General features: G+C 38.4%; 1 protein-coding gene across 28 annotated transcripts; it reads right to left on the bottom strand.

The window, feature by feature from the left end:
* Window positions 1–381: 381 nt before the first annotated feature.
* On the bottom strand, window positions 382–12,331 carry LOC112282637 (ATP-dependent DNA helicase MER3 homolog). 28 transcript variants are annotated; one of them, XM_073534304.2, is made up of 34 exons: window positions 11,985–12,330; window positions 11,620–11,662; window positions 11,311–11,397; window positions 10,967–11,150; window positions 10,490–10,651; window positions 10,011–10,248; window positions 9,579–9,615; window positions 9,329–9,423; window positions 9,067–9,104; window positions 8,600–8,621; window positions 8,251–8,463; window positions 7,842–7,998; window positions 7,527–7,578; window positions 7,257–7,328; window positions 6,973–7,022; window positions 6,751–6,868; window positions 6,579–6,642; window positions 6,414–6,497; window positions 6,147–6,272; window positions 5,850–6,046; window positions 5,528–5,716; window positions 5,017–5,259; window positions 4,720–4,769; window positions 4,584–4,601; window positions 4,332–4,414; window positions 3,395–4,225; window positions 2,704–3,259; window positions 2,431–2,544; window positions 2,236–2,325; window positions 1,880–1,996; window positions 1,722–1,784; window positions 1,411–1,524; window positions 1,106–1,224; window positions 382–896 (listed from the first exon to the last, which is right to left on the bottom strand). In XM_073534304.2, the coding sequence occupies exons 3-33, from the start codon at window positions 11,388–11,390 to the stop codon at window positions 1,125–1,127; spliced, it is 4,557 nt and encodes a 1,518-aa protein (XP_073390405.1). In that variant the 5' UTR covers window positions 11,391–11,397; window positions 11,620–11,662; window positions 11,985–12,330; the 3' UTR covers window positions 382–896; window positions 1,106–1,124. The 28 variants fall into 28 exon arrangements, 22 of the variants coding, with proteins under 22 accessions (XP_073390405.1, XP_073390406.1, XP_024376289.1 ...); XM_073534305.2 differs by having other exon boundaries at window positions 382–887; XM_024520521.3 differs by lacking the exon at window positions 382–896 and having other exon boundaries at window positions 951–1,224; window positions 11,902–12,019; window positions 12,147–12,330.
* Between the last annotated feature and the right edge of the window lie 689 nt (window positions 12,332–13,020).

Genomic DNA, 13,020 nt, shown 5'->3' with positions numbered 1-13,020 from the left:
TCACTTATAATTATTTCATTTTCATATTTATTGTAATTTTGGTTTTAATGCATTATTAACTATCTTAAAAATATCCAAAATATATGTTTATGAATTATTTTAAAACATGTATATACTTTAGAATTGTAAATACTTATCTAATATTTTTAGAATTCATTTTTTAAAAATATATTATAATATGAGAATAGACTTTTAAAACTTTTATTAATTTGATTTAAAAAGTAATAAATTTCTTCAAAAAATTGAGAAGTCCTGTTGAATTTAAAAACTTCTTCTAATGACTTCATTGGCAATTCTTATAATAGGTTTCTTTCTTGAAATCTATTTAATCAATTCTTATAAAACATTATTTGAAAGGTTTCTTTTTTTCTTTTTTTCTTTCTTTCTTTCTTAAATATTGGAATGAGTACATGTGGTTGGCACAACCTTCTATACATAGAAAATCCCCAGCCAAATTACTTTTCATTGCTTGAGTATCACAATCAATTTACTTCTAAATATTTTAACAAAGAAATTCATTACTTATCATTAGGAATTCACTATTCACCACAATAATAAGAATTGACAATTGTCCAACTTTCACTTATTGTGTGTATATGGAAATAAAACATGATCTGCAACTGTAAATAGACTGATACTAACAAAGCTAGTTGAAATATTGCATCAGATCAGTAGCTGCAATCCACATGAAATAGAACCGAAAAAACAGCCTGATTAGTTTTTGAAGTTGGTAAGTTTCTAGCTTCATACAGCAGAGGGCCATATGTTGCTCTCTTTTTTCTTTAAACAACGAGGGTACATGTTGGTGAAGTATTTGAGAAGACATCCCGGAGTGATTATTGTTCCAATGCTTTTGATTCTCATTGTACTCTGTTATACCCCTTCAGCTGGAGAGACTAGGACGGGAATGGATTCATCAAACCCAATCAATCAGCAACAGGTCTTACGAATTCATTTAAAATAGCTCTTCAAGCTTGAGCTCAATCTCACTTTCACATTGTATAAAACATTTCGATCTTTTTTGAATGTATAGTTCTGGAAAACCACAAAAGTAGATCTACTTCATGGTCAAAAGAAGATTTAACGACAACCATAAGTAACTTACAAACGAACTGCGAGCTTGCTCAAAGGAATGAGAAGAGGCTCTTGTAGCCCATGAACTCATGCTGGCCAGCCGGCGAAGGTTGCGCTGTAGTGGATTCCCCTAACGCCGAACTTGAAGATCTGGATTCATCAAAGCTGATAGTTTAAGAAGAAAAGCTAGGTTTATTCTAATCTTACGAAATGAACAATGACCAGGTAACAGGTATAACACTTTTGAGGTACATACTCGTTGAATTTGAAGAATTACATTATGATCGGATCCTGTGCGGAACTGAGTACTTAGTGATCCGTCAGAGACGTCTTAACCTGGCTGTGATGTGAGATTGGTCAAATCTGAGGCAGCTGAATTTCTTAGTGGAAGAATTGTGGTTGGAAGGTACTTCAACTGTCACGAAGCCCAAATCCTCAGCTTTCAGCCTCCTAGAAAGAGAAGACAATCGAACTCTTAAGACATGTTGCAATAAAATCTCTTTTGACCCCCCACTTTGTGCATTTAATTATTTATTATGATTATTATTATTATTATTATTATTACCATTATTATTGCCGATATTCAGTGCTTTTACATTGACAATGTGGGAAGTTCTATTCACAACTGTTTTTCAAAAATAGATTACGTGTTACTGATTGAAGCTGCTTGATCTAAAGGCTCAGGAATCTCTGATGCAGGATTCACACCCCTGAAAAGATGGCACGAAACGGGTTAATAGTAAGGATAAGAAGAATTGGAGTCGCACCTGCAAAAATCACACAAGTAACCGGTTCTAGGTCTAACCTGGCAACGTCGGGCGGAGGTTTCCGCGAAGATCCAAAATCAAAGCTTTTTAAAGCCTTGTAAGGAGCTATTTGCTTTAAAGGTCTATCAATAAGGGCGCATGATGCAGCTTCTAATCTATCAATCAGACCATCAGCACTGTCAGATCGGTGTAAATTGTTCAGGTCGCGGCTGAAATCACTGGGAATGGCTGTACATGCCATGTTCTTCAAGTGTTGCTCACCAGCTTAGACTTTGGATCACCTCTACTAGTCAAGAGGTCAAACTGAAGATATCTGACTACGAAAATTGCATATAGTGCTTCAAACGGTAGTCAATGTGAGGTAATGGCAATAACCGATAGACGGAAACTTAACCTCGATGCGGTATACCTTCGAGTGGAGCTTGTTATTTTGATATTATTCGGACCTTGTGAAAACGAGTTTCGCTCCTTGGCCGCTCCAACACTGCGAGAAACCATGATCACAAGAATTCAATTCCAGATCTTCGTTACACGTTGAATTTCATGCATATGGACATAAATAATTGCAAATTACTATCAAGAACATTACCAATTCGTTTTAGTTAAATGATTATTATCAAGAGATCTCCATAACGTTTTCTGCTGACATGAATTGGATATGGTTTCTGTATTTGTCAAGTCAGATTCTGCTTCGGCTTCAGATCTACAACCACGATTCCATTTTACAGTTTGGAAGTCAGGATCGGCTAAATACTGATTAGAAGTTTCCTAACCGGTAAAATCCGAACAAAGCAACCTAGTTCAACTAATTCAAACAAAGCATTACGAGTTCACGTAGAGCAGGTAGAAACTACAAACTAACCTACTACCAGTGGGAATAAGCCCCGCAGTTGCTCTCCACGGGGTTAACTGATCAGAAACCTTGCTGTGAGGAGAATTTTGAGCAACTGCATCAGTGACTCTAGGAGCCCTACTAGGGAAAGATTGTAAAATCCTGGAACGATGTTTAATATTCTGAGGTTCATCACTTCTATCAGGACATCGGGGTTGACAACTAGAAGGCTGCGCGATGTTAAGCGTCACCATAGAATTTCTTTGATCATTATTTTTAACAGAGGAAAAGCATGAAATGCTTGAAAATCCAGTTCTTCGAATCTTTCTCCTCATATCAGACGATAGAAGATCTGGTGTAGTTGATAAGCTCGTCAAAGAGGGTGGAGCTGAAGCTGTTACATCTTCGGATGGCCCAGAATCCTGGTGAGTCATGTCTGACACGACCCCTGCCTGCAACTCAACATTGTCATGTGTTCTTACCTTACTATTGTACAAAAGCGTTGTAACTTTTGTTGATTTTTCACTACCGCAGTCGTTCCTGGGGATAGAGGTTGTGGCTTGATCCGCATAATTCTCGGTGAAACCTACAATTTAGATAGCTATGTGGCTTAAAGATATCGGAAAAAGGTTCATTTTCGAATGGTTGCTATATGATAAGCTACCTTGATATGAATTCTAAAATTGCATGGGTTGGGATCAAGCATTGGGAGATGCCTTACCTATGTCATTCATAGAACATGGTCCTCCATTGCACATTGTAGACTTGATAGACACTTCTTCACTCTGTGAAGGATTTGGTGTCTTGCCATTCGCCGAGGGCAGTGAGGTCGTCATACGATTTTCTTCAAATCTGGTACATAATCTACGAAAAAGTCTTCTCGGGGCACAGCTGGGTGGATCTTTTCGTTTAGGAGTTACAAATGAAGATGTCCTGGGAGACTTCTCATACGTTTCAGTTGGCACGAGCACAGAGTTGCAAATCGAGGTCTCAACAAGGTCACTTGATTGGAGCGTGGTCAAGATATCAAAGTGATCTGCATGACCAGACTTGCTGGAGGGAGACTTCGAAGGCTTTATCACACAAGTTGCTAGGACTTCTGATCCAGGTGTCGTATTTGATTCCGTCTTCGCGGGAATTGGTAGGGTTCTCAGGAAAGTGTCTTTCAAAGGATCAGATGCATCGATGTCTGTGCCGATCTTGTTCAGAAAATTTCTCGTAGCTAAGGTCGCTGGACAAGGGTTTGAATGTCTTGAAGGATAACGACTGAGAGCTTCCATGATGGGTATATTGGAGGCAGCTGTTTGTTGTGCTCGAGGACTATCTAGCGTTTTATTTTTAATTAAAGGGCTAGACATCACAGAAGTTGCATGACTTCGCGCACTTGAAGCGGCTAGATCATTAATACTGAAGGATGCTTTAAATGGGGAAGATATGTAGAAACGTGTCATAGAAGTTTGTGGCCCTTGGTGTCTGTAATCTTCATTCAAGCCCAGCTGGTCATCCCTAGAATCTCTGTTGATGACTAATTTGCAAACAACGTCAACTCCAACTGCGATGCACCCCCTCAGGTGTTACCGAGGAATACAGCAATCTTGAGTGTTTTCGAGACTTTCCGTACTCAAGAGAGAAGCACATGAATTCAAATAAACGCTTACCGTATTCCTCAGAAATGAGAGCAGCAACAAGCACAAGCGGCTCATCTGAGGGTGAACTGGATGTAATAGTCACTGCATATGGACTGCACGAACTCTCTTTTCATTTGTCAGGAGTATGCCCACTTTAGGATTGGTCCCGTTATGTGCAGCACGTATTAACAAGGTACGTAGCAAAAAACAAGACCAACGCAGATCGTAAAATAAGGTATGTCCAGTCTTCTGCTGACAAGATGGAAAAAGACTTTGACATACCTCGTAAATTGATCCATTCTGTCAAACAGGACACAATTGCAATGAGAACAGCTCTGATGATTGACACGAAAATTTGATCATTATAGGTTAAGTTCCATCCAAATGATAATCTAGAGATTTAGCAATGAATTGGTACCTGATTCTTTCACGAAATATTAACATGTTATCAGCCATACTTCCCACCACCTGCAGGCATTATGGTTCTCAAAAGCAATGTATAAGGTCGCTAGCTTTGCTAGTTTGGTTGTATTATTGTTCAACTTATCATACAGATAAAGGTTTCTTGGTTTTAATGATAAAATGTTCATGGATTTTCCTTCCTGATGAAAAGCTGCGTGGAGATAACGGTGTTGCTACTCATTGTTGTTGCATTAGTCATCTTGCGGATTGCCAGTGGAAAAGTCTTGCAATTACAATGGGTTAAAGACCTTACCAATTCGGCCATGTGAAAGTTCTTTCCTGATGACTGTGATTGTGACACTCGATGGAGTGTAAGAAGGCACTGATCATCTCTTTCACTTTCAAATAGATTCATTTCGACCTTCGGTGGAGCATCATTCAAAGACGCTTTCAGTTGATCTCCATATGGAAACTTCCGTCCAGTAATAGCCTCCAATCGTCGAGGATCAGCACTAGCTAACTTCTCGAAAGAATCTACACCAGCTGTGATTAGAGCCTGCATGAAGTTGATCAATAGATCTCATCACTTACAAGGATTTTCAAGAAACAGAATGCCAAAATGGGCGAAGATTTAAATTACACGACAGAGGTTTGTCCTACTGCAATTGGATAATCTAACATGGAAAATGCAGAAAATGATCTTCATCACTTAGGAGCAAGTGTGAAAACTTCGAAATTACCAGACTAAATAGAACTTTGATCTTATTAACCAGGCAGATGCCAATGTGAGCCAGCATGTTCCATAGATACAAACATTTAATTACCTTAGCCGTGACCAGGCCCACGCCAACAAGTTGTTTAAGCTGATACTTTGTACTTTCCCAGAGTCGCTGCTTCAGGCATTTGGATAGTAGAAGCGCGTTTCGTATCTCTGTGAACCTTTTCATGAAGATGAAGTATTCGCTCATGCACCGACATATGCGAGTGCCAGTCGTACAAATTCCATTAATGTCCTGCAAAAAGAGTGGACTGAACAAAATGTGGAAATAGGAGAAAGAAACTCCAGGCGAGGTTCATCGTGGATAACTAAGAAAGAAGTGGAAGTAGGAGCTCCCAACCTTCGTGAGTGCCCTCGTGATTCCCCACCTGACTCATTGTGAAGTCCGTGACAGAAGGCTCGCCAGAAAGAGCATCATTCACTAGTATAAATATCTTCTCTGCTCCTGATTGTATTCTTTTTTTCAACTTCCCGTTTGAGTTGTTGACATGGTATCTGATTCTTCCACTAATGTCCCCGTTAATATCATTCAATCTTTTTTTCTCATCCCGTCGAAGCTTGATCCCTGGCAATGACCAGTTTATTCAAGTTACTTTTGAGAATCAGATTAGAAGAAAATAGAACACAAAATTAATCCCTTCTACAACATGAAGGTCGCAATATACATGACAGCTCGGCAGCGTTGGCCAAAACATGAAGAAGTTCCTCTATTGTCGCTCTCTCTGCAGCTTTTGTAATGGCTTTCATTGTCTCAAACTGCATATAGTACTTCTCCATGATCCGTCCAGGTTCTGCATTAAATATGAAAAAATCAAGAATATCTTTAGACAGGATGCAAATTTCAGGTACTTCATCGCACTCATATTCAGACAAAAGAAAATAATCGTTAGCCTAAACAGTTACCATTTTTAAACCATGAGCAGAATTCATACCTAGTGGTGTTAAAACATAACCAAACTCGTCTGTCTTAACCATGCCATACTTTGCAAGCTCGTTCACATTCTGCACACAGATGTCTGCGCGAAATACTTCTTAAGTCCAGTGGCCACTGTCGAAACTCAAATAGAGCTGTAGCGTCAACGTTGGCAGAGCATTACCCTTTAACTTGTTTTCAAGCTGGTCTCGTGGAACTCCTTGCTTGACGCAGTAATATTGTGGATTCTACAAAGAAAAATCATATCATATCCTGTCAGGTCAGTCTGAGACATTGTTACAAATCCATGGTCCCCGGAAACACTAGGAGAGGCAGTTAGTGTCATATTATCGTACCTTCTTGATGCGCACGTAAAGGTATGAACATTTAAGCCAGTCAATAGCTTGACTACAATCAGATACAGTCATGAGCACTATCTCCGCATTCAAATGCTCCACAATGGAAGAGAGTAGCCTGCATAAAAAATGTCACATGAATTGCAAAATTTAACTCGAGTTGACAAACCCAGAAACATTTTAACACATAAAGTTGGAAAAATTATATGTTGAGGAACTCACTGAGACTCCACTGGTTCCGACCCAGATAGCAGATTATGGTACAAATGTACCTAGAAGAAAAGATTAAATGAAACTGTTAAATTGATCTGTCAAATTTATTTCCTAATTCATCACAAAAGATCACTTAGCAAACTTAGCCAATTCGGTGTTCAGAAATCTCCCGACAACCTCTTATATTGAACAGTAATTAAAGGATGAAGGACTCCCTCATCAGCAGAACCAAAGCAAATATAATGAGCGCTTGAACGTTCAACACAATGAGGAATCACGACCTACATACTTACACTATCTTTTCTCGTCATTATAACGACCACGCCACTATCGTCAAATTGTGGTCTACCTGCTCGCCCACTCATCTGAAGAATAAAATTTATGGTCAAGTTCTGGGTGCAAACATGCTCTTTGTGTTTCTAACATGTGTCATGCTGTGTCTTGAAACTACAATTTAGTAGTACGCAAGGCAATTGCAATCTATTTCCTTGCAGAAATAAACCAAAGAAAAAATATGCTACAAATCTTGGTTCTACGAGGCGCTAAAAGGCAAGTGACAGCACCTGTAATATTGCCGAACGTTCGTACTCGACATAGCAACCTTTGAGCTTGTTACTGAAAGAATGGAACAAGGAACATTTTAGGGATAATTCCGAACCCCTCTAGCAATCCAAAATGAAAAAGTCATGAAAAAAGATGTTTCGTCACTCCATGATATGACTTAGGTACAAATCGGATGAACGCTTCGGAAAGTTAGTGAACCACGGAATGGTGTTCCTGCTCTTATTTTAAGATATAATTTTGGTCGCTAGAATTTAACTGATATACTTAATGCATGACATGATCCGCAGTTGCAACTTTTCTCTTGAGGCTCTTACTAATACTGAGTAGACTTGATAATAACTGCATGAGCTGGCAGATTTACACCCTGTGCTAATGTGCTTGTCGTACAAAGCACTAAAAGATCTCCCGTTAGAAATAGCCCTTCGATAAGACCTCTGTCCTCCATTGAAAGTCCACCATTGTGATACCCAACTACACCAAATGAGAAGACGAGTTAGTACATTTTACAGCTGATCTTAGGGGCTATTTCTATTAAAGTTTATATCAGAAGTCAGATCTGATCGGTTGTTCTCTTCTCGAGCCCTAAAAGAAAGCCCTCGTCATTATGCTCAAATCCTTTTATAACTGTTACTGATAATCACTAAAATGTGACAAATATTTCGTCTCAATACAAGATTTCCATTGCTCTGAAAATGATATTCCAAGAAGTTCAGAGTGCTTAACCTCCACTGCGTATGCACTGCTGCATATGCACATCATTTGTCCTCTGGGCTGCCAATTGTAGTCGTTTAAAGTGCTCCAAGTTCTTGACAAAGGGATTATGATTGCCATGTTGTGACACGGATTGAGACAGGGCAACTGCAGTGTCTTGTGCTCCTTTTCTAGTTGAGCAGAACACAAGCGATGGCTTTCCTTCCGAATGATGCAATAATATATCTGCATTGTAGCGGAATTTGATTTTAAGTCGCTGGAGAGGTCTACTGTCCAGTAATTGGAAGGAATTGGCTAATCACAATGGGATGAAATTGTGCACATTGTGAGGTCAAGTGTGCGTGCACTCGCAGCTTCTCACCTAAAAGGTATTGCTGAAGTCTCTGTTAAACATGAAAATCACCACACAAAGATTTCGGATAAGAACTTGCAAATTAAGGGCTAAAAGCAGCTTTAACCTGTGAGTAAATCAGAGGTTCTATGGCAAGCCTTCTTTAGTTTTACGGCAAACATAACTAGGACACACGCTGAGTCCTTTCTAAAAGACGCAAGACATTTTTTTTGTACAGTTCCCCTTCATGTTTTTTTATCTTCTAAAACGAATGAGGTCCACACATGATTTGATAATAGGCAGTAAAGAAAATGCTGTTGATTTACAATCCCTTAAATTAACAAGCTTGTGACAGCATGGACGTATGCATGATTAATGATGTTACCTTACCTCATTGAAACCGAATTCAAGCTATTAATTCCAATAGCTTGACAAAATAGCAATAAGAGTGTAAAAAAATTCACATGCAATTGATTATTGAGTGATTATAGAAATACCCTTTCAAACAAGAAATCGTTCTTGGCAGGCTGGTACCCTGCAAAGAAACAACTCTTTTAAGTTCCTTTGTGTCTGATTGGGAGAGGAGGAATTGACCTCAATTTTAATATACCTCCGCTATTGATAGGTGGTGAATAAACACTTCTTCTAAGGCATACAAGGATGCATTAGCATATCATAGGTACAGTTCTGATACCAATAACATTTTTCCCAAAATTTTCTAGTGGAATCTAATCAAGATAGGAAGTAAGAATAACGTACCAAGAACGGTAGTTGTGAGTTTCACTGGCCGGTATTCTTCCCCAAATCTGAACTCAAACGAGTCGCACGTAAGTCCAGCGGTTGGAGAATATAATCTGAAGCGTTTACCATTACAGGGCAGTGTGTCACATAATACTGTAACTTAAAGAATAACTAGATCACCTGTACATTTTGCTGCTATTCATAAGTTGCTTTAAAAATTAAGGGGGAAAACAACATTGGTGATTTTGTATGAGCGCTGCATAAAAACCTTTTCATGCCATTTTTGGGTACATGCAACCATTCCGCTGCCGTGCCGTAACAGGTAACATAACGTGAAGTACAGGTAAGTTAGTTGACATCACAGATCATGATTATTAGATATGTGCATTATTTTAATCTTAATCGGACACGTACGCTTCAGAAGTATAGCAGATGCTACCAATGGGAGCAGTGATCACTCTTTTCTCAGAGACCAAGCAATACAGCAAGTAATTTATCGTGACTGTTTCAGTGAAACAATCTCAAACCCTCTCAGCTTTTTAAAATGTTAATGTATATTGTTGTTGCTATTCATGCTTCTGTTCTGAGTCTTAATCCATGTCAACCACCTCAAAGTAACATGCAGAACTCTTACAATACACCTATAAGCAGAAGTGCAAGATCAACTTTTACGATGAAGGGAAGGAGTGATAGAAGCCACCCAAATCTTCAATGTTTGGAACTGTCGCTGAAACTGCAACAAAGCGTATAGTTGATAGTGGGGATCCCTTTATTTCGGGAAACCGAGCCAACATCTTCAGCCTGCTCACAACTGCTTCAAGGGCTGCACCGCGAGTTTCAGAGAGAAGGTGGACTTCGTCAATCAAGATAAGGGCAATGTCTCCGAAAAAGCTCATTCCTCCACGGTCACGATGTCTCCGAGTAATGACATCGAATTTCTGCATTGTAACAGAGCAGGATCTGCTTGAAAAAGAAGTATTCTACTTGATGATCAGGGAGGGAGAGCAAGTATTGCAATGATTTAAAAAAATTACTACCAATGCCAACTTTTATATATCCATGTTAGATCCTAAAATTAGTTTGTCATATCCTAGTTCAGAGAAAAACACAATCCGACGGGAAACACAATCAGCAACAGCACCAACAAAAACGGCATTGAAGAAAAAAATTAAACGTTACCTCAGGAGTGGTCAGTATGATATCTGTATCTATCATTTCTCCAACATTTGTTGGTCCTGAGTCACCGGTTAACTCCTGACATTTTACGCCCAAAGAGCTGAACCTCAGAGTCCAGTCTCGGAGCTTGTCTTGCACAAGAGCCTTCATTGGTGCAATGTATACCTGCCGCAGCAAGAATTTTAATGAACGAAGTTAGTGATATTCAGTTCACGCAGATTCTGGAGATGACCAAAATTTGAAAGACGATAAAGAGTAAATTACTTTATCGGATCAAATGACATTCCTGACTCAATGCATAAAGTTATTACTACTTTCTATATACAGCAGCTGAGGGACATCTACATGAAAATATTAGAAAAGAGATGCTCCAAACGTTTATGGAATGGCTTAAACTTGTCCCAATTTGAACACCATGTGCAACTGTAAGATCTGAATTGTAACAACCGCTACATAATGCAAACACTCAACGATCCTTACAGCTTTTCGAGCACCAGAAACATGCTTGAAGTGACCTTCGGTCGTCAAAAATTTCTCTAGAAGCCTTAGGATACATAGCTCGAACAGGACGGTCTTTCCGCTGCCAGTGGGAGCAGAGATTACTAAGTTGTCATCTGAGAGGAAAACTTCAGCAAAACTTTCACTCTGAACAGCGTTGAAATATCTGTATAAATCAGATGCCGTAGAAAAAATGAGTATGGTCGGAAGAATATATATGCGAAATTGCGTCTAATTTGGCAATCATGTCGATAATAAGTGCGTTTTCTTCCAGTAGACTTAACCAGTTCATTACAGTGACCTACAGAATAATTAAATAAGAGCACCTAAAAGGAAAGACACTTTGAAAAGCTGTTGGCAAAAGCGAAACGGGCTTCAAATAGTCGGGATCGAGACGTGGATCCATTGTGAATCTGCGCAAACAGGCGAGTGTCAGCGAAATCAATCACGTGTCGCGAGTTGAAATTACGTCAACACGAATCTGGTTCTGACGATTGGCATCAGCAGCAGAAGCTAAGACAATCGTACACTGCAAGTACAACCAGATGGACCTTACACAGAAAGACCTCAAGGAATCGCCAAGCAAATGTCGACCAGTACTCACATAGAGCAGAATAATGGAGCTTAAATCTTACTTGTTTCAGATAAGATTTTCCATGCTGTTTCAACGTCGATGGCCTGTTACGGAATTTCAATGAGTAGATCGATAGAACACAGAATAGTGACTGCTTTTTCACTCTATACGGACCAAAATTCAATTCAGCCTGAGTCTCTCACAAAATTTCTAAAAAATTGTCAAACCATGGACGTTACTCACAACATTTGTCGTACATGTCCAAAGCCTGGAATAGTACCCTACATTATTTAACCACAACGACTCACAGAGACAAACAAGAGGAAAGTGCAGCATGTTCGACCTAACAAAATTTCATACACTGTAAAAACTTCCACCGATATTACAACCGAACCTGCTCAACTCTCATGAAATCGCTCTTCTTACTTGTAAGCTTGCGGCGCACACAATTAACCATTCTCCTTGACATTCCACCAATACAGTATCACGAATTGTCCCTTGAAATCCTTAGCACTGATAACCAAATCACGATTTAAAAGAGCGAACATCTTCAAGGAGTGGAGTAAAAGTTCCGCCACTCGGACTTACAAGCGCGTGAGCAACCGCAAGTTTGAAGCTCAAAGATGGCCTCACCGCTCAGTCTGAAGCACGAAGCTTGCTTCAGGAATCTGTCGCTTGAACAATGACGTCCCAGTCGTGGTTGATCTCAAAAACGCTGTAATACAATGAGAAGCCAAATAACGGTCCAACCCTGGCCACGAGAACTCGTTTCATTTCATGTACCTACCATTGCTTCAAGGAATGGAGTGAATTCAAAATATTGTTTGTTACTTTTTTTTAAAATAAATAAATAAATAAATACATACATACATACTTGAGTGTTATGAACAAGACGATTAGTTTTTCATATTTATAAACAAAGATCATGACTTTCCAAAAATGATTTATCATATTGGCATTTTACTACATATTTACACATTATTCACAAAGATTTACTTAAATAGTTAGTTTATGTTGTAAACTATTATGTTATAATTATTAAAACCGCAGATGCAAATGTTTTTTTTGTTACGTAAAGTATTCATTGAGAAATGTACTTGAATTTGTAAGAAAATTCACCTTATTTACTTGTATTTTTTAAGTTGAAATTTTAAGAAGGTTATCTTTGGTAATGTTAACTTGTGAAACATATTCTTTACTTTATATTTTAAAAGATTCTTATTTGAAATATTAAATTTATAATAGTTTCTTTCTTAAAAACTTAAAGCATTGGTTACAACATAAGTTTTTTAAAAACATCTTTCATTTATCTAATATGTGTGTAAATTTCAATTCTAAATCAAAACACATTTATAAATTAATTAAAATTTTATTAATTAAAATTTTGAATTTAATTAAATTTACTATAGAAATTTATTGAATTACTTTCAATAGTTATAGTTTTGTAATTAAGATTTCTAAT

Source organism: Physcomitrium patens, chromosome 5, assembly GCF_059467195.1.
Source record: "Physcomitrium patens ecotype Gransden chromosome 5, ASM5946719v1, whole genome shotgun sequence".
Lineage (NCBI taxonomy): Eukaryota > Viridiplantae > Streptophyta > Bryopsida > Funariales > Funariaceae > Physcomitrium > Physcomitrium patens.
This window is presented reverse-complemented; position numbering and strand designations above follow the sequence as displayed.